This window comes from Tachypleus tridentatus, chromosome 6 (assembly GCF_004210375.1).
Source record: "Tachypleus tridentatus isolate NWPU-2018 chromosome 6, ASM421037v1, whole genome shotgun sequence".
Classification (NCBI taxonomy): domain Eukaryota; kingdom Metazoa; phylum Arthropoda; class Merostomata; order Xiphosura; family Limulidae; genus Tachypleus; species Tachypleus tridentatus.
In genome coordinates this window covers 87493009-87515420 of record NC_134830.1, presented here as the reverse complement: position 1 = coordinate 87515420, position 22412 = coordinate 87493009, and the positions used below count along the sequence as shown (strand labels likewise).

Below are 22412 nucleotides of genomic sequence, written 5' to 3'. Positions count from 1 at the left end.
CTATTATAATTACATAATGTCTATACACAGTCTACACCAATGGTTCCTAACTACCAATCCATGGACTGCTACTACAAATCTATATAAGCCAACTATAAGCCAGTCCACCAAATAGCTGAAAACAAAAGCATGTTTTAAAATATAGCTATGAAATTATATTGTTGTACAACAAAATTTATAACCATTTTAAAAAAATATTTTATAAATAGTTTGTTAATGTTTGGAATCAGAACTAGTTGGTATTTGGTATACTGGTGGTTCCCAACCATTTTTCCAACTAAAGTCTAAAATACATATCAAATAACATCATGACTTGAAAAGAAAATGTTTAGCCATATGAAACCTGAAATGCAAGAACCTACTTTTGAGGAAGAACATTTGACTGTAGTTCCTTATGGCTACAGCTTTCCGATTTTCTGCTCCTATTAATGTGAAAGTCATGAAATTAATTAATTAATGCAAATAACATATGATAAAAGAATTATACACAATCTAATTAGTTTGCCATACATATATACAGAAAAATTAAAAGTTAACCCATTACATACACAAAGAAAATAAGAAAAATTGACAAGTGGCTTTTAAATTAAACTGGTTGAAGTAAAATTGCAGACCAAGACCATAAAAGTTGATAAAATGTTTTTATCTACTACTATTTTATAAGTTCAACTCCATTAATTTCATCTTTAACAGTTATTAGATCTATGATTTGGTTTAATTTTGAAGATTAATCTTTAAGGAGTTGCAAAGTACAGTGATACAACACATTTCTTTACAGACAAACTGGCAGGTAAAACTCTGGCACTCGTAACAGACCAAAAGTGCAAGACTATGTTTCCTAGGTTTTGAGGTGACTGTGAAGGTAGGACCCACATTGTGGTGGGGATACCCCGTTTATTGGTATTAACCCCCTGTTCGCTAGTGTCACTTGAAGAAATTCATAAATAATAATCATCATTATCATCATCAACAGAAATTAGGAGGATGAGATGAGGGCTTTTAAACCCACCACAGCACAAATCTATATAACCCTTCATTTTCACTGCCTGCAGATAGTTGCAGGAAGGTTATATGTATGCACACACACTTTATGCTACTCTTCCTTATGATGTGTGCGTGTGCGTGCGTGGTTTTAAGAAGGCATAATGTGTATTTTCAAATATAACACTTAAAGAGTTTCTACAAAGAAAAAACAAGCCTCTTAAATGTACATTGACTAATAAGTGGTGAAACTCATTATTTTTCATATGTATATGTGCTGTACTAATTTTTCTTTTTAATTCAACCACAGTTGGTGTTAGAATAAAAACAATAACATCTATATTTAAGTTGCTGATTATCACTTATAGTATTTACATTTTGTGTTCATTCCCACTTTAATCATTACTTTAACATAATATGTTCTAAAAGTGGTTAGACAATGAAAAAGTCCTTAAACCATAAGTTAAGCACTTTAATTTCATATGTTTCCTAAATATTATGATTGCTTGGCATAGATACTTACATCAAACATGCTACTTTATCTTTACTTTGTCTATGAAAAGTATGGGTGGAGAAACTAATATAATTAACATAACTGTTAACAACATTATAGGTAAACTCACTGAAACAAACTAAAGGAGACACCTGCCCCTTTTGCTCCTTGTATTAAATAACTGTGCCTCATAACATAGGATATTACTGATTTAATTACTGTGTAATATAAAATGAATAATCTTTACAAATACTACTTTCCACAAATAATGATGTAGCTAACAATTTTAGGTAGTGCAATCATGAACATATCTAATGAGAAAAAGAACCCAAGTTTCATTAACTGATACACTCTGCATTTTCATTAAAGCTGGTGGATTAGTGGAATCTGATAAAAGACTAGTCTTTACGTTTACTGATCATCTACATTTAACTAATCAATTATTCTCACAGAAAACTTGGTTGGATTGTTAAAATTATTGAAACTAGTAATTGGGTAATTGATTATCTTTGTGATAATAACTGGTTTAAGTCTAATTTTCATAATTATTTTATGTGAGGCTAATAAACTACCTATATCAAATCCTGACATTTGAAAAATGCACGTGAGCTGTAAACAGTCACTACCAAACAGTAAACAGGTGCTGTCAGCAGGATGATGCTATCTCTCTCACCTTTTGTTTATAAAATTTGTCAATAAGAGTCAATTTGTATTGACTGAATTTAGTTTTTCTGTAATATGAACCTGTGGTTATATTTCAGGAGCAAAGTAAAGGTTGGTTAAATTTAAAAAACTTGTAATGTTAAATTTCCTTAAAGTTTGGCACAATATCTTGACTAGAATGACATGATAATTGCATTCTAAATGTACATCTTTTGCAAAGTAAATCTTGAAAGTAACAAACTAAACACTGTATACAACTCCATGGGTCAATTAAACAAACATGCTACCCTTTCATATGTTAGACTAAAAAGAACAATAATGCTGTTCTGCCATTGGTGGTAGCTTTATACAAATACTGTATAGATAGTACGTTTATTCTTAATCAAAGATAATAAATCTGGCGATTTTTCTATCCTCGATAAAAGAACCTTCAAGAAAAATATTTAAAACTAACAATACAAATCTAACTTTTTTTAATGCAGTGAATACAATATGGTTAGATTATTTTTATTACACACACTCAATGCTCAAAAATTCCCAAGAATGTCAAATTTAAAAACAATAGGCCTAAAAACTAATGTCTTATGACAAGTGTACTTACAACACTAAAAACTGATATTATGAACAGGACTCACCAATGCCAAATATATTCTCAAGATGGCTGGTATAGGTGTTAAAATGTTAACCTGAACATGACTTAAGGTTGAAACATTAAAATAAATTACAGAACAAAGTTTTAGTACCCATACCAACAATCTTAAGAATAGATCTTTACTTCAAATGAGTTTTTTCCATCACAAACCAATGCCAAATGTCAGCACCTAATTCTGGAATGCATTTAACTTCCATTACATTATTCTTGTAACAGTAAGAACTAGTTGGTTAGTTGCATTTACAAATCAATTAATCAGATTTATTAACTGATAGTACATCATGCCCACCCCCTCAAACCTACACATGCAAATTAAAAAAACAATAGCAATTGCTTCCATCTTAACTTTTCCAACCCATACACTATTCCAACATTAATTTTCCTACTTTCTTTCACCTCAATTTGTTTTATTTTCTGTTTCAGTTATTTTGGAATTAATTGCATATAATAACCTCTTCCAAATTTTCTTGGAAAAAAAACACATTACCACATGTTTTATGCATATTTCCTACTTGGCAGATGAATCACCAATATTGACTAAATATCACCATGTGACTGCCAGTTTATTTTAAAATATGCTGAAATCCTTCACCAATCTTTTCTGAATCAAATAAATCAGAAGCATCATGAGGCACTGGCACAGTGAGCCCATGCCCAGAATACCCAGTTGGTGTCCTGAAATATCAGAACAGAAATTTATAGTTATCATACTGAAATACCAAAAGTTCAAGCCTATGGGCCCAAGCCCTGAATCTTTTAAGCACCTAGCAACACCTCTGCTGATAATCAATGAAAACATTTTACTCTCAATATAAAGTTAACTATTTTTATTTAAATAATGTCATGATTAAAATTACAATTGTTTAAGTAGCTAGTTAGACTAGCTATATTATCTGTTCAAATATGAAAAGCATAAAAACAATATTCAATAATAATAGGGCATTGTAATGTCTCAGTTTTAACTAAGCACTAAACCTAGTTGATTCAGTCTAGATTAATAATATGCTGAACATAACTGGGATATCTGCATAAGCATGTGTACAGTAACATCACATCTAACGCTGATATCACTGATTACCGAACATTTTATTTGGTGAACATAAAACAAATCAAGTTTAAAAACATTGCAACTCTTTAAAATCATAAATATATCAATCCAAAAGCAAAAATGTCATAACTGTGCACAATAGAACCAAATAAGATACTTTTATGAAGCCACCAGGAACATTCATTTGTACAACTGTATTATTTTAAATTTGTATACGTTTACCTGTGTCTAGGTAAATAAGCTACTTGAATCTGAAGATAAAATATTCTCTAAACATTGTACATTTAATAATGTATTAAGTTTTAAATACTCTTGTTACCAATTCAACCCATTTCAACTGTATAAGATTACCTACCTTATTGCAGTTAACCTGATATTCTCTCCAGAAATAAAACCCAAAAAAAACAGTACTTTTCAAGAAACCCAAAAATACCTTCACAATTGATAACAGCACCTACAGAACCTTTCTGAAACATATTTATTCTATTAATACATAATAGTTAATTGTTGGTCTATCCATTTTTGCTCTATTAAATTTAAAGTCATTTTCAAAGTTATGTTTTATATCCAAATTATTAAACCTCCTGAAGTTATACCATAGAAAGGTTTCAACCAACAACAGTACAAAAAACAAACATCCATTTCTTAATTTTCAATTATATTCTCAAAGGTTGATAAGTTAGTAAAAACATTAGTTATTCTTTTAGACAGATTAAAAAGTCATAAATAAAATTGACAAGTAAGTGGTTTTGTTTGCAGGCAAGAAACACTCAAAGCAACAATAATTATTGTGATGCAAATGCTTTCTAGAAGCTAGCAAAGCAATTTATAACCAATCATGTACAATTGATTATATGTTTTGCCGGGTTACAGAAGGTGTTTACAGCATAACAACAGTTATTGTAATAAATGGTCTATATAAGTAGTATTTCAACCACCATTATATTCGTTGTATCAAAGTTAGCTTAAAATATTCTGGATTGAGTGAAATGCATTGCCAGCAATGTACAGAATGAATATAGAGAAGATGAATACCATTATTGTGCTACAAATTATAAAATAGGTTTAACATAATATTTTAGGACAAAATATAAAACAAAACTTTGTAGCTATGTAGAAATGAAAATGTTAAACTTTTTCTTCAGGAGTTATACCAAATACGTGTAACAGCCTGATAAAATTGCTTGAAAAAACAATTTGTGGCAAATATGAAGAGCAAGATGTAATACCTCTGGATACAATAATTTACAAATAAGATATTTTGTACATCTTAATTTATTAGTAAAATGTTTCATACGTGCAATGCAGTACAAAACCTGTAACCTGAAAATATGATTCATAACTTTCTGTAAGTTTCTCCCTACAATTTTCTATTATTCTACTATACTAAATGTGACACAGTTTGTTTGTTTTTTAATATCAAATTAATAAATTTTACCATTTAAGTTAAAAAATGTTAATAAAATGTACGAGTAGTTTCAGCAAAAAGCAGGTCGTTGAATATTTCTTTCACTGTCATATACAAAATTATTTATTAAAATACATGCAAAATCAATACATGATGTTTGATAAATAATACCAATGTTCATTAATAAAGCAAAATAGAGAAATATAAAACTTTCTAGGTGTCATATTTTTCAATCACAATGTTCATGAATATTTTAAATTATGTTAAATATTATTTAAAATTCATATTCCAAGAAACTGTTACTCAAAACAGTGTGAAATGAAAGATGTTGAAAGGAAGCCACATCTAATTACCTCTACTAATACTTCTTTAAATTTATATTGTTTTTGTTGATTTTTAATTTATAACTATACACTACTACTAACTTTAGTAATAAAAACACTTAGGAAACCTACAATATTATATGAAGCTCAGCTGTGTTATAATTCAACAAGTCCAAAGTTTAGTCAATTTTTGAGAAGATGAATTACTGTTCTTACTCTCTTACTACACTATAGAATGTGAGAATTTAACTTTAAAAATCATAAATATATGATCTTTATGGCTGAAATCACATATTTTAGATCTAACTCTCTCAAAATAAGTTTTCAACATGTATTCATACCCCAAAAGAGGCCCAAAATGTTCCATATAATATAAGATTATGACATGCAATAACATTCAATTAAAATGAGAATAAAATTGTGGTAACATGATACAATAATATATTTTCTAATTAACAACTGAACTATGCGATGTATGATAAGTAAACACTTTGTTTATTGCAAGCTTTTTTACATAAACTTACAAAAAGTGACTACATTTAACACCAAAATCAAAGTGTGGATGTCATTACCTGTTATAGTTGCATTCAAAACATCATCAGTATTTATTAATAAAACTTGAGTTATAAACTGCATTTTCATGGCAAGTTTTAACATAACTATTAATTTGTTAATTTCAAAAGGAAATGTTTAAACATTAAATATTCACTTCTCTGTATTATGCAACATTTCTCTGGTTTACATTCTTTGTTTTTATTTTTTCCACTCCTCTATAGTCTTTTGATTTGATACAAATTATGCACTCACACCATATATATTTTTAAGATATGATATAAAATTATAGCTGCTAGTGTTCTTGATTTACCAAATGCAATAACATGTTAATCCTCTATATTACTTCATATAATTTTAAAAATGTTATTAATTCTCACTGGCATTTACTACTGAATAATTTAAAACCAATTGGAAAAGAATATTTTGCCTTACTGAATTCCATACAAGGTTAGCTTAACTGGTGAAACCTTTTGAAGTATGTGATCAACAATTTCATTGTTGTTACATCCCTAATCATTTAAACAAGATAAAGAAATTATTTTAATAAACTTATAGTTCAAGAAGAGAACAGACTTAATTCTAGTGGTTTTAAAAGACTTTTCTGCATGCATTAATGACTTGTGTTTGTAGTTGTACGTTTGAAGTAATTATTTTATGGAATTCTAACATTGTTACAGGAAAAGAAGAGTCAAGTTTCATTGGACCCAAGAGCAAAAACACAAGTGTCTACATGTTAATAAAAAGGTACAAATTAGAAATTTTAATTTAGATAAGAAAAAACTTTAATAAAACAAAAAATTACACAAAATACTTGTGATAACATAGTACATGAAATGTATAACTAATTTGAAAAGCATGCTGGTAGTTTGCATCTCAAGATGGCTGATATGGGTATTAAAAGAAACTTATTAAAAATAGAAAACTGTTTTGACCTTCTTAGGTTAACTTCAGGTTAACAAAGAGAGAGAGAGATTGCAAACACAATTTATGGAAAAATGTCGTAAGTTTTCCTCACAAAGCCCCACAATATCTGCTACTCGAACCCCCACATCTATGCAAAAAATTTGCCATACTTCTACTTCACTCAAGAGATAAAATGTCCAGTATATATATTGCCAGATTCTGTATTAACATGACATAAAATCACATTTTCTTTTAAAAATAATCATACAAGGTCTAAAATTATTTTCAAAATTTACATTTTAAATGATATCACAAACAAAAATCATTCTTTTTTTCAGTCAGGCATGATTCCAATACATTTTTAAATATCAGATAACTAAATAAATTAGATACCACTCTGACCAAGATCTTATAGGAAATGTACAATTTAATTGATCAGTCTCCACTAAAGTAATAAATTATTATAAAAAAAAAATTATGACTCAAAAATGAGTTTGACTTTTAAAACACCAATATACAAGCTTTTCAAAACTTTATACTGTATCTCAGGACAGCTGGTATGGGTATTAACACTTTTACTAATAAAGCAAAGATTAACCTGAAGATGTCCTAAGAAGGTCAAAACATTGTTCTCCACTTTATTAATAAAAATAGTAAAACCTATACCAGCTGTCCTTAGATACGTTTTTATTTCAATTGGATTTCACAAAAATATAATTTCATGTTTAATTTATATCCACTCATTTTTGTTCAACAAATAATAATTTAATGTTTGTGTTCCAAAAGAGTATCTCAAGTTAAGGTGTTGTAATTGTTTCAATTGCTAGAACTTTTCATTCCAATTATATTTGACCCAAAAATATTATATAATGGTATTTTGTACTTTTAGTTTAAAAGTCATTATTTATTATAACTGACACAAACTGCAAATAAATGAAAGTTAAAACAGTGATGATGACAGTATCTTTGTAGACTGCATACTACAGTAGCAGCCAAAAATGATGTTCAAGTTAAGAATAATCTCAAGTAATAAAACATTTCTAAATGAAAAATTCAGACAGGCCTATTTATTACTATTTACTTATTTGTGTAGCCTTTCCTAGTTATTTTCATAAACTGCATGACTATTAAAAACATCCATAATAAGCTGACCTTTGACCTACTATTACATCATACAAATCAGTGTGCATCAACATGAAAATCCAGAATATTTCTTTATTAAGTCTAACAAGTTAGGTGCAAGTCAGTTTCCAATATTTACTTATTTACACAGACTACAAATATATAAGTGTAAACCCCAATGTCTTTTATACTGAAGTTTACACTAGTGAATTTCTTATTTTTATAAGACTTAACTAGAAACATCACTGATTGTACTTACTGCCATGAGAAGCCAATGCCATGAAGCTTTTCTTTTAAAGATCTTTGTCTTGTTGGCCCAGACATGTTGATAAAATTGTGTAATTCAGATATAAGACTGCTAGAATGTACTTTCAAGCTTACTGGAAAAGACAAAACAAAAAAGATTCCTATCCAATCATAAAAAGACATCCAAGGTGTGAAATGATACTGATTGGTAAAACATTTTATATCTTATACAAGTAAGACTGTTATTATTATATATAATAATAAAAATAATTCTCAATCATATAAAATTTTCCATATGCAGATATAAATAAAAACTAACAGTTCTATGTAACTCAAATAGTAAAGTTATGAACATATTACTTCACTAAAACCAATTTGTCATTAACTGTTAATTACACAACTTACAAGTTATCCATTGTAACTAATTACAATAAGAATAGAACTAAGTTTGTCATTCATCGTATTATGCACTGTAAAGGTCTAAAATACTATATAATAGACAAATAAATGATGTACATATAATGTACATGCACATGTATTAATAAAAACGACAATTCACAATACACATTATGAAGTGATAATTCACAATATAGTTCGATAATTAGATGTGTTGAGAAAACTACTACCAAACTGCACTGTTGCTAAAATAGTTATAAAACCATTCTAATCTGTAGCTTCCCCATTTGCAATATTCACATAATTCAAAAGTCAGTTAATTCTTATGCAAAAAATGTTTATACTACTAACATAAAATTGTAATTTCTAGTAATCATTATATACTATAGTAGGCAATTATTTGCATCTTCAATATACAAAAATAATTTTTATTTCAATAAGCCATTTCATACTTACTTGCATTTACTACCTACCTCTACATCAATTACCTATTACTAAGCCAATGTGCATTTGCAAATCCAAAATATTAGGTAATTGTATCCTTTGAAATCTGATACTGTAGTAATTTTGTTTCCTCAAGATATGCAATTTCTACATTGTATTAGTACTTGTATGACCAGAAGTTATAAGTATCTATTCACACATATTTTGTACTATATTTGTAGAGTTGGAAACAGGGTCATAATACCAATAGTAAATATAGTTTTTCTCCCTATTTTTCTACTTCCCATTTTTACTTTCCCTTTCCATGTTTTTCTTCTTTCTCTTGCTTCTTTCCATTCTCTTTTTTTGCCTTTTTGAAATTTTACTCAAATTTTCAAAAGCTTAAAATTATTCCTCTACATTATGGAAATTTACCTGAAAGACATTTAATTCTTAAAGTGAAACAAATGAAAATTAACAGCAAACACCAAATTACCATGTAACCAATCAAAATGTTTACATGTATATACACCTTTTCAGTGTGTTACTCAAACATACCTCTGACACCTCAAACAAGTTACCTTTAAAACATACCTCTCATGGCTGAAGTTACCTTGAGTAGTTTAACTTCAATAAGTCCCAGTGTTTCTCCTCACGACTCACATTCTTAAACTACATATAACTGTTAGTAGTCAAGCAAGCTTTTTTTAGCTCATGTTTACCAAAATGTACACTAAAATTAGCATCCCATACTTAACTACCATTGCACAAAAGAAATAGAACTATGTAGCCATTTAAGTAACTATAAAGAGCTATTGTTATTTATGGATGAGATACGTAAGTGAATTCAAATCACAAGTTAATATTACTTAAAGTTCAGATGGTGCAGTGGACTTTCTCTTCATGTCTCTTAAACAGCCAGTTGGAAATGACATGACACTCTCCACTTGAAAGGTAAATCACTCATGGGACTAAAAGCATTTCAGGTGACAGCTGTTTCTGTCATTTTTTTTTTTAAAGCAGAATTTAAGATTTCTTCTCAGCCATAAACACAATCAAGTAAGATTTTTACTCATAGTTAGTCTCAATACTTTTATCAATTTCCTATAGTATATAAAGGAAATTTGACAGCTGTTTTTATAGTGATATAAGAGTAAAGAAAAATGTACAGTAACATACATATTTGTAATAAGAAATAAATTTAACATACTTAATGTCATGCTTCCATTACTAAACTAAAGGGCTTCTATTATTTACAAAATAACCTCTGCATTATTTTCTTGAAGATGTTTAATTTTCCAGGCTAAACAACGAAATTGCCAAAGTTAGAGAATTAAAAATGTCACTGATGGTGAATAACTTTTTTTTTTAAGGAAAACTGGAGATTTTCATAAATAAAGTAAAATTATGAAATTGTATAATTAGGAGTAACATCTGACTTATAAAATTAATGATTATATTTATTTTGGCATGTTATTGGTAAACAAAATATTAAAAACAGATTGGACTCTTAAAGGATGCTGATGATGTTTTTATGGAAAACTAAAATATCTCATCTTTTAACTTTTTTGAAAATCTGTAGAGAATACTGAACGTTCCTAATACTGAACATTTCATGGTAAACAGCTAAATTGATCTGAATTATTTACATATTAAATATTTGATGGTACATAAAGAGACATATTAAAAGCAGATAACATTTTTAACAACATAAATCTGGTTATATACATTCTTAGTTGCTATAATTCTAACGTTCGAAGTACCAAAAGCAAAATGGAAGATTAAGATGCAATGCTTTCTTAAACTTTTAGATCAGAAAATTGCTCTAAATTAGTTGTTTTGTTGTTGTTGTTTTTTAATTCCAGGTTTAAAGTTATTTAATAATAATAATAATAATAAATCACTTGTAAAGAGAGGGTAGGGTTGTTCTTTACAAAACAGATGAGCTGCATCTTGGCAGGAATGTAGATTAAAATGGTAGCCAGAATTTTAAGCTACATTGTAGGGACTAAAATCAGAAGTTTCAAAAGTAAAGTTTTTCACTGGCAATTGTTATATACCACCTAATAAGACAGATGATGTCAATAAGAAATGGTAATGATATTAGGGTTATTACAATAACCATAAACTAAACTATTGCAATAGTTAAGGAAGGCCTATTTCATACCTGATAAAATCATTGGAATTAACATGGATTCACAAAGTGAAAGAGAGAAGTTTCTTAAAATGATTATAGATAGTTTTTGACAAATCATTAGAGTCAATCAGAGAGGATGCCATTCTACATTAATAAGAATGGAATTGTAATAACTGAGATGGAAGCAAAAAACATTTTTGGAAAATTGGTAACAAATTATATATGTAAAAACATCTGATATGGGTAGGGAAAACACTATGTAGAGCAACAAACACCATTTTGACCTTCGGTCATCATCAGGTTCATGGGTTACTGGCTGATAGCTGACCACATGTTTGAAGGCACTTGTGTAATTGAGTGTAGGAATATACAAGGCATGCTTAGATGTTGGACATATTTATTAATATAAGTACAAAGGTGCTCCTTTGTATTGGTTTATTTTGGGCTTCAGTTGTTATATAAGTAAGGCTTCTGTAATTTTGTGTTTGTTTATATTTATTTCCTTATTTACTATTTGGTGTTTTTGTATGGTTATGTTGTGTATATTTGCTTTGCAGTGTTTGAAAACGTATTAAGGTGACTTTTTGTGTTTTTTGAATCTGGTTTCCATTTTTCTACTTGTTTCTCCAATATAGACGTCATGGCAGCTATCACATTGTATTTTATAAATAATGTTGGTGTGGTATTTGTCAGTGTAATTTTTACATAGTATAGGCCTTAGGTTCATGCCTGGTTTTTGAATGAATTTGGTATTAACTGGAATGTTATATTTTGTTACTAGTTTTTGCCAAATGTTGATTTTTCTGCTGATGTCAAGAATACATGGTATGCAGCAGTATATAGTTTCGTGATTTTTTAAATCGTGGGTTGTATTTACCTTTGTTAGTTGATTTTGCTTTTTATCTAGGCATGTGCATATAATGTTTTCTACGATTTGTGGAGGAAACATTGTTGATGTTGATGGAGTATCGTTTTATTTTGTCTAATTCGTCGTTAATTTTATCTGGTGAGTGTAGTTTTAGGGCTGTGTTTATTTGGTTTCTTAGAATGTTGAGTTTGTGTTTTGTTTTATGTGCCGAGTTCCCAAGAAATGTATAGTCCAGTATGGGTGATTTTTCGGTGGATTTCTGTTTTAAATTGTGTACCGGTTCTTGTAATTTTGGGGTTAAGAAATGATATTTGATTGCTTTCTTGTTCTTCACATGTGAAGTTGATGTTGGGATGTATAGCGTTAATGTGATTGAAAAAATTAAGTATGTGTTCTGTAGATTTGAATCCAGCAACCGTGTGATCTACATATCTGTACCAGTATAGTGGTGGATGTAATGCTGTGTTAATTGCTTGTGTTTCAACTTGTGTCATAAAACTATTGGCTAGAACTGGTGATATTGGGTTGCCCATGCTTAGACCATTTGTTTGTATATAGTTGTGGTTGTTGAACATGAAGTTTATCTTCATCGTGGTGAATTCTATGAGGGTTGCTAATTGGTTGCTTGGAATATCTATTGATGGATTAGGGTCAAGGATATAGAGTTCTAAGGCTATCTTGCAGGCTTCAGTGGTTGGGATTTCTGTAAAGATGGATATGATAGTGCTTTCTCTATCCATACCAGCTGTTTTTACACATAAATTTTCTCTACAAGTGGGTTTTCTCGTCATCATGGATGATGATTACAAAATTAGGCTTGATGTTTTGCTACATGTTGAAATAAAAAGAATATTAATATCCTGATGAAACTTTGTAGAATTGATGGCAACTGCCTCTTGGGGAGATAGGTGATGAGGACAACACTTCAAAAAGTGGAAGACTTTTGAAACATCATCCACTACACTTGTCTCCACAACAGGCAGTTGTCATCCATTCTACAAAGTTTCATCATGAATACTCTGCCTAATTAATCTATCAAACAATGTTAATAAATTAACTTTCAAAAATCCAGTCTTGATATCACAAGGCAAACTATAGCATTACTGAACTGAGCTAAGGCATTCAAAAGTAATATGGCCCAGACTTGAGAAACTGTAAACAATAAATTGCTTTTAATTTAAGATATGTTTCTAAAAATAGGAAAGAGATAAACATGCAAGATCAAAACTAACATTGTAAAAACATTACAGAAAAAAAACAACAAAAGAAATACCATGAGTTTATGAGATTTACCAGCAGGTGTTCTCATGGGGGAACATGATGTATTCTGGCTACCAGGCTAGTTTATTTTTATTTAAAGATTAGTTATTGTTGTGACTATTGTATAAGCCTTTGATTGTTTTATTATCTCGAACTTTTTACATGTTCTACAGTAATTCGTGTATCCTAAGCACTACTCTAAATGAGACCTAACAAACAACCTGTACAATGAAATTATAGTTTCTTTTAACATGTATTCCATATTTTTTTGTAGAGGAAGCCTAAGATCCTATTTGCTCTACAATAAGACATAGAACAATGCCCAAATGGCTTCTATGACACTGCTAAAGTTATTCCCATTAAAATATTTTGTTTTGTTAAATCAACAGAAGTGGACAGGTTGCTGAAATGCTAATCTTTTACAGAGAGTGATAAAAGTTGCCCAGGAAGTTAGGTTTACTTTCACAGTGGAAAAACATTTATAGTGTGTAAACAAACATTCATTTAGTGAAATATATCATGAAAGAAATTCAACATGGATCCATTAAAGGAAATCCTCCCCTTACTAACTGGTTAACTTCTTTGGAAGGATGTTTTGTGTTTTTTTTAAATCTAGGTAATATAAAGGTAAAAGATTAAAGATTAAAAAAACAAAAAAAAAACATTTGATTAGGTGCCACAGAATATTAATAAGGTTGGGGTGGATACAGTGGTGGGATGAGCAAAAGCACAAGACTGTTACAGAGGGAGTCCAGTAAAACATTTTACTGATAGAGTCTCAAGAGTAAGTGTCATTTGTTTATTCTTACTTACATTAATAGGGGCATCATTAATAAATATTACATATGGCATTAAAGTTTCACACTTTTAGTTCTATCAAGGATGATGAAGAATTACAGAATGACTATAAATAATGCATTTTATGTTATCATAATTTTGATCACAAATTTAACATACATGGGAATGTATTCAAAAGCATGACTTAGTGATTTTGGCATAGTGGTAAATTAGTCACTCAGACCATCAAGACAGCGCTTTGTTGCTAGTAGCAAAGCTCAACTATGTAAAGTGTTTACAAACATACTGATCACATGTCAAAGGTTGTAATAATATACAAATTGCAAATTACATATTTTTTGGAATACTATATAGAGTTTTGTCCTCCTTATGTAAGAAAAGGTAATGAAAGTGGTTCATAGAAAGCCTACTACTATTAGGATAATTCTTGAGATGGCCAAGTTCTAGGGTTAGAATCTCTTAACTTATTTTCTCATAAGAAAAGAAAGGTAAGAAGTTATCTTATTGAAGCTCACATAATTACCCTGGTTATGGATTAGATAAAGACTCATTTTCTTTGTTCTGTATTTTGAAGGCAATAAGACAAAAGAACATATTTAATAGTTGGATAAGACAGGCAGTGTTCAAGTTAAGAGTTATTTTTTATAAAAACATAACTGATTATGAAATAAGTTACCATTAGCAGTAACAAAGACTAGCACTTTGCAAGAGGTTATGAAAAGGTACAAATTTGTATGACCAAATGGTTTCTTGTTATTCAAGTTATAAATCAGACAAAATGACTTATTACTTACAATGTTTAATGAGTTATAATAGAAGTGAACAGTGCCTGAAATTTGTAAAATGTAGTTGTAAATAAAAAACTAATACAATATTTCATTACCTTCATTGCTTAGCAAAATTCTCAAGATATGGTATTATGGCAAAAATCACGTTTCAAAAATACTCCATTTATGCAGAGACCTACATATTTTCTACAGTTAATGAAAACTAACAGTAACAGACATAACAGTACTAAGTTGCACGTAATGAAATCAAAATATTATTACTAGAATTTACATAACTTCAGCATACCATTTGTAAACTTATTTGTTAAAGAAAATTCGCCTAATTTTGTACTTGCATTTATAAACTGAAGTCAGCATTTAAAATTAAAAAGGTAATAAAAAGTATTAAGTTTGAAGTTAAATTGAGGTAGCTTAAGTTAAAAATAAAGGCTCACAATACAAGTTAAACTTCACTTTTAATTTTACAGTACAAGTTAAAACATTTGGACATGTCTAACAAACTACATCTGTACACAATTTATACTTTCGTCAATACAGTATCAAAACATTGCATTTCTTTTAAGCATAAAATTTATAGGAAAAATATACCTTTGCATACAATGTCCAATTCCACCTGAAAATTACAAACGTCATAACATTACATCTTACACTTGCTTTTGCCATGTTCAGTAACAAAGTATCAATAAGTGACGTAATAATATAGGCTCACGCATGGATGAAGTATCTCGATCGTTAAATCGATTGGCAAAAGTGTAACAATCCTAACAACCAAGGGGCTATTATTACTATATAAACATTTTGTTGCACATTGCTTTCAAAGTGGCTTAGTGATATTTGACTTTTAAAATAAACTAAAATTCATTATAGTAAAAGAACCTGTTATAATCAAAGTTTCGTTTTCAAAGCGTTCAGAAGGTGGCTATGGAGCATTCTCATATAAACTGATTTCCGCCCAAGCATCAGATTGGTCCGCTAAATAACTGGAGGATCGAAGATAAACTTGTTAGTTTATTCTACATTTCAAAAACTTTACTGAGCTCTCAGTTGTAGTAATTGCACAGTACAGTAGCACAGGAAAGGCCTGTATTAAACAATACAAAAAGTCATCTTAAATTTTCTTCTTTACAGTTCATCAAGAGCTAAATATGAAGAGCTGCCTGGAGTTATTGCTCTATATACGCTGGTTTTCAGCTAGCTAGAGCGTTCCAAAGTCGAAAACTAGCCACTAAATAAAACCGATATTTCTTATTTTTGTACATCATTGTTTTTCTTTAACAGACCCGATACCTCACAATTCCACTCACAATGTTATCATAATTTGATAAAGTCTTCACAATCTTTGACTACCTAATTTGTTATTTATATGCAAAATTTATAAATCTTTATAATTCACGTATGTCATCTTATAAAAAAAAAAGTAAATAAAGTATTAGGGGAAAAATTATCACTGAATAATAATAAAAAAAAAAGATATTTCGTGCTGACTACTGAACTTAGTAAAAAGAACAACAACAAAAAAGAATAGAGAAGTGAACATATCACTTGCTTCCTCTAACGATAACAACTGACTAAGCGGTCTCATAAACTTCATATATAGTGTAAATTTCTTATATTACTGGCTTCCTTATTGGTAAAGGAAATTCAACCAGAATTTCAAATCGTAAGATGTTAATTTGTGATAAAATAATCATAAAATAATATTTCGAAGTTACCTACAGAAAAGGTATAGTGATGAAAACTGATATTCCATGGAGAAAGTATGAAAGCCATTAATGTTACATTTTATTCTTTTTTGTAAAATTAAGATAAAAGCTATGATCATTTGCTGGATAAAGCGATATGTCCCCTTCCCATCTTAATCAGTTCCTTTTTTCAAGTTCAGTAACCAGCTCTACATAGCATTTTTATTGAACAATAATACTTGTAAAAGATTTTATGAGCGAGGAAATTACAAAATAGAAGATATAATAATGGTGAAAAGCTCGCCAAATTAAATACCTTGATTAGCGAACGTGAAAACAACGTTTGGAGTAACAGCCTTTTCTCGTGCCTCACTGAAACTTAATGAACGGCTGCTACCAAAAAACATTATTTTCCTTTTCACTAATACAATTATTTTAAACTGGCAAACTTTTGACTATTATTATAAGTCTTAAGCTGTATCAGAAATGGACAGACTAAATACATTCAGTAAAATGTAAAAACTGTCTCGACAAAGACATAACAATAGGAAATAAAAGTCTGCATACTTGTCCAAGACACTAGTCATTTAATATGGATCTCTCAATTCATCAATAGCGCTTTTCCTACATCTGTCTCTCTTGAACTATTCACGTCGATAACCAGACGACCTCTCAATAAATAGAAGTCAGAATACGGCCATGAAAATAGGTTTTTAGAACTAGAGGTTTGCTCAAAAATCACTTAGGGGGAGGGATTGAGGTTTGATATATGCACATAAAAAAAGCTTAATTTTATATGAAGTAAAATTTATGTTCTTATAACCGTTTTAAATATATAATAATCATTTAATAATTTCAGGAGTCTATACACTACTTCAAATTTAACCTATGTAAGAGTCAATGTAAGTCACGACGCGCTTGATTTCTTGAAATAGGTGGAGTTACAAAAGCCAAAATGCTTTTAAAGTATTCCAAATAGAACACTTTAATTAAAGTCTGCCCATTACGATTTTAGTGACAGGGTGGAAGGTTACCGTGAGGAGAGAATGATGTGAAACTTTATAAATGTAGTTAGTGTTGGTCTAATAAAACTAAAGAAAAGATATAGTGCGGGATCATCTAGCCTAGATTCAACTGCATAAAATTTATCTTGAAAGTAAGAATATTTATTCAATTTTATACTTAAACCGTTTCTGAATTAAGCTATTTTTGTTATATCACCAACATTTTAAATAAAAAAACAAACCTCTTTTCTTAAGAAAGACTTTAAGGAATCAACAAATACCTTTCTAGTTTTGTTGTCTATACATTTCATTTCATACTTTCAGTATATAGACTAGGAACAATATTAGCTTATATTTTTGTTGCTAAGCAACATTACACAAGAGCAATTATTGAAACATAGTGTTATCGAAATGCACTGTCTTTTCTAGATATTGGAAGCTGTTAATCTAATTGATATTTCGCTAATAATTATTCTATGAATACGCCACGAATTCATTTCATGAATGATCTTAATTGTGATTGGCGCACAAAGGAAATTATCGACGTTTTACTGCTTCGACTGCGCTGTTCTGCCTTTTTATCAGTCAAGCTTGATATCACAAATTTTATTTATTTCAGTTAGCTCTGAAATTTGAGGTTAAGGTACAGTATGGGATTGGAGTACTAGTATTTGCTTCATCATTTTTGGCAGACTATACCCTAATTGATAATAATTAATGACATTTTTTAAGGTGTTGCCATAATTAATACAGCAACTACATTTGCATATTAAGCTTCATGCTAGATTGAGTAAGTTATTGCTAATTTAGACACTATTTCCAAAAATTGCTCTGAAAATAGCAACTAGAACACGACATAATACATCATTAAATTCTGATAGAAAAGAGGCAGCATTGGTAAACACCACCTAAGGGAGAACAAAGGACTGTCTATTCATTCGTACTTGGCATACATTTTGCTTTTCCTAATAAAAAAACAATGCTGCTAAGTAGAGAGAGGCTGAATGTATTATTGGCAGAATAATTCCACCAGATTGAGTTGTTTTCATCATAAGTGGTGCAACGGGTACCCATGTGTGAAGACCATGATCCATGGTTAGTGATACAGATGAGGTCAGATATGAATAAAGATGTTTCCCCACTGAGTTGACAGCAGTCTTAACAAGCGAGGTCATAAAAGCAGCTTGTTGCCCTAAATCTACAGACTAGATTTACTGCCTATTGGGTTAGTAAAGTGTCAATAAGCAATCTTCAGTATGATCCAAGAATATAGCAGCATCTCCTTCTGGCATCCAAAAAGAGCACAGAACACAGTGAATGAGCTAAACACATCATGCCTTCAACCTTTAAAGGAAATGTGAAGTATATTTCAGATAGTATACTGCCTGGGATTGATTACTAAAGAGCAAGTTATACAATGCCCGGTCTTGGGCTTAAACAATCTAGCCCTCAATACTATCTATCTTTAGGAGAAAGGGCAGCTGAATGAATGAGTGTTGTGTATGAGATGTGCTACCAATTTAAACCATGAAAAATAGCACAATCTCTGAGGCTGAGTTTAAAGCCAGAGAGAAAGAAGCAACCAAGGGGTTGAATTCCTATATGAACAATCTTCACCAATTATATTGGTACCAGTAATAGTCTCAGCAAACTGAAAGGACATCTTTATAGATAAATCAATTGAGAGTCTTTCAAGTAAAATAATGTTATAACTACTGGAGTGACAGAAAACTCCACTCTTACAAAGGCCATGTCCATTTGACACACTTTGAAATGACAACATTAAGCTCATCACTGTTAAAAAGAAAGCCTGTAGCAAATGCTGCATTGACAACACTGTCATCAAAGAGTGTAACACAGTTTCCTGTTAAGAAGAAAGCCTGTAGCAGCTGCTGCATTGACGACACTCTCATCAAAGAGTGTAACACAGTTTCCTCCATAATAGTGTGTCAAACCCCACTGAGGTGAAGCCAGTCAACCACCTCCACAGAATAGGAATCCATGGCAACTACACCAACTTTCAGTGAGTGGGCAGAACTATATAGGTTCTCTGTTCTATGTACACACTGCTACCATATCTACCCACAGGGTATTTTTCTACCACAGCAACAACTGATTTTTCTGTGTGGACATCATTCGAGACAAGAAAACTGGTTCTGTTTGTTTGGTGTTAAACTTAAAATTATACAATGGGGTATCCGTGCTCTGGCTATCACAGGAATTGAAGAGTGAAGCATCTGTCTCACCTGTAGCCAAGTGGGGCACTAGTAGAGGAAAAACTATGCTTTGCTACACTGCAAGTATAATTATGCAATCAACCTCAGCTAATAGCCTGTCAGGTAACCATCAACCTTGAACATCTTCACTTAACAGATTAGAACAGTGGGCACATGTATCAATACTGATCTGTAAGTCCAGGATGATCAGCAACAAATGGTGGATACTTTAGCGAATTTCCTGGAAACTAATGAATCTTGAGCGGGGTATGGGCACTAATTTGGTGGAATACAGTTCAGCTCCATCAGAGATGGGTGATGGCACCTGATATGTGCCAATCAGAATGAAAGCACAAGAAGTTAGGTTATTAGTGGACACAGAAGCAACAAGAACTCCAAGAGATCTCACAATATTCAAAGCCTTTACAGTAAAACTATAGCTAGTAATTACAAATTTTATTATAGTAAATGACAGTAAACTAAACACCAGAGGATAGGTAAATTCTTAGCTCAGCCACCCACAGAATGAAAGTGGTCACTTCTAATATTTGAGACAGAATAGAAATTCTTTGTATGAGCATACTGTGGTGTTTAACTAGTAATATTAACAATTTTTTGGGGCCCGGCATGGCCAAGTGTGTTAAAGCATTCGACTCGTAATCTGAGGGTCGTGGGTTCGAATCCTCGTTGCACCAAACATGCTCGCCCTTTCAGCCGTGGGGGCGTTATAATGTGACGGACAATCCTACTATTCGTTAGTAAAAGAGTAGCTCAAGAGTTGGCGGTGGGTGGTGATGACTAGCTGCCTTCCCTCTGGTCTTACACTGCTAAATTATGGACGACTAGCACAGATAGCCCTCGAGTAGCTTTGTGTGAAATTCAAAACAAACAAACAAACCAACAATTGCTGTTTGTATTTATTTGCAGCAATTTCACATTATACCCCAAGAACATAATAGGAAGGATTAATGCCACATAAAGCAATAGAGGGAGCAGTAAAAGCTGTAACTGAGGGCAGAGCTATCCATGATGTTACAAGAATGTCAAAGTCAGTTCTGATTCAGTATGTAAGATACACCAAGTGGATCTAAACTGTAACCTCACACCCAACTACAAACACATGCTCGTGTTTTCAACTGAACAAAAGGTTATGCTCTCAGAATATTTATTTACCTTGTCTAAAATGTTTCATGGTCTAACACCAATAAATATAAAAAAAGAATCCACAGAAGAACAACATGAAAATCTCTATCCAGTTGATGACTAATGATTGATCATATTGTATTTGAACCTATGAAAGGGAATTATAATGCTCCTGTCAACAGTCAAAGGATGAAAAATTCCAGATAAGTTCTCACTATCTAACAAAGTGAACAGCTAGATGGTGAAACATTGGTAAAGGCAGTTACTCTGAGCGATGTGTTGGCAAGCTTCAAATCAACAGGAATGTGGCCATTTTATCGAAATATGTTTAGTAAAGATGCATTTATGTCATCATCTGTAACTGACCATCCTATTTTACCACTATCTGCAGAACCTACATCTTCCTCAAAGACTAAAAATAAAATAATGAATGAAGGCTTAACAACTATCAAAATTGTCCAACAAAGTAACACACCTGTCTCATCTGTAGACTGGCTTTATAACTTCTGAACGCTTTTCTTGTTACTTGAATAAAAATAAGAAATATTTTTTTACTTTTCCCGATTTTGAATACAATTTAGAAAATGGACATAAATGAGACTTAGCTAGCACCTTGTAATTTCAGGAATTTTATTATGTTGCAATAAAAAGGTTAAGATAGTAGTCATCAATACACTTGAATTTATCATGCACATATGTATAGAAAATGACATGCATTGGGCACATAAAATATTCATTGTATTTTAAGTTCCATGAAAAACAAACAAACTCAGTCGAAGAAAAACAGAGGCAAAATAACAAAAATACCTCCTCAGCAATCTTAATGTGTTTGCAATTTGAAGCAGAATAACACAATAGACTTAAGAAGTGATTTAAGACTAAAAAGCCATACAGTTAGAAAAAGACGTATCACACCAAAGAAGATTAAAATTTTTGTGCCTCAAGAGTCTCATATATCAAGTTATGAGGAAGTACCAATCATTGATAATGAAGATGACATACCAGATGGCAGTGAATAAGAGACTGGAGCTATACAAGAACTCATTATTGTTAATTTTGATCGTATAAGGATGAACACTTACATTTCATTAGCATTTGTGCAGTAAAATAATAACAAGTAACCTATTTATTACATAGAGGCAGTAGTAACTGAAATCAATAGATATGACAATACTAAAAAAGATTTCTCCAGAAAAAGTTCAAAATGAGAGAAAAGTGAAATATAAATTTATTAATCCACATGTGAGGATATTTCATTCATTAGTAAATATCAGATTAAAGTTTTATTACCTAAGCAGCTATG

At 30.7% G+C, this 22412-nt stretch overlaps 1 protein-coding gene across 5 annotated transcripts in view; it reads right to left on the bottom strand.

The window, feature by feature from the left end:
- The window catches only part of LOC143252972 (oxidation resistance protein 1-like), a 147889-nt gene extending 130231 nt beyond the window's left edge, over nt 1-17658 (bottom strand). For 2 of the 5 annotated variants that reach the window (XM_076505935.1, XM_076505938.1), the window contains exons 1-3: nt 15653-16035; nt 8408-8528; nt 363-422 (exon numbers count right to left, since the gene is read on the bottom strand). In XM_076505935.1, the coding sequence (XP_076362050.1) occupies nt 363-422; nt 8408-8472 (125 nt within the window). In that variant the 5' untranslated portion in view covers nt 8473-8528; nt 15653-16035. Of the gene's footprint in view, nt 1-362; nt 423-8407; nt 8529-15652; nt 16494-17313 lie in introns of those variants that run through there. The other 3 variants (XM_076505936.1, XM_076505939.1, XM_076505937.1) reach the window with 3 other exon arrangements.
- Nucleotides 17659-22412: the final 4754 nt, after the last annotated feature.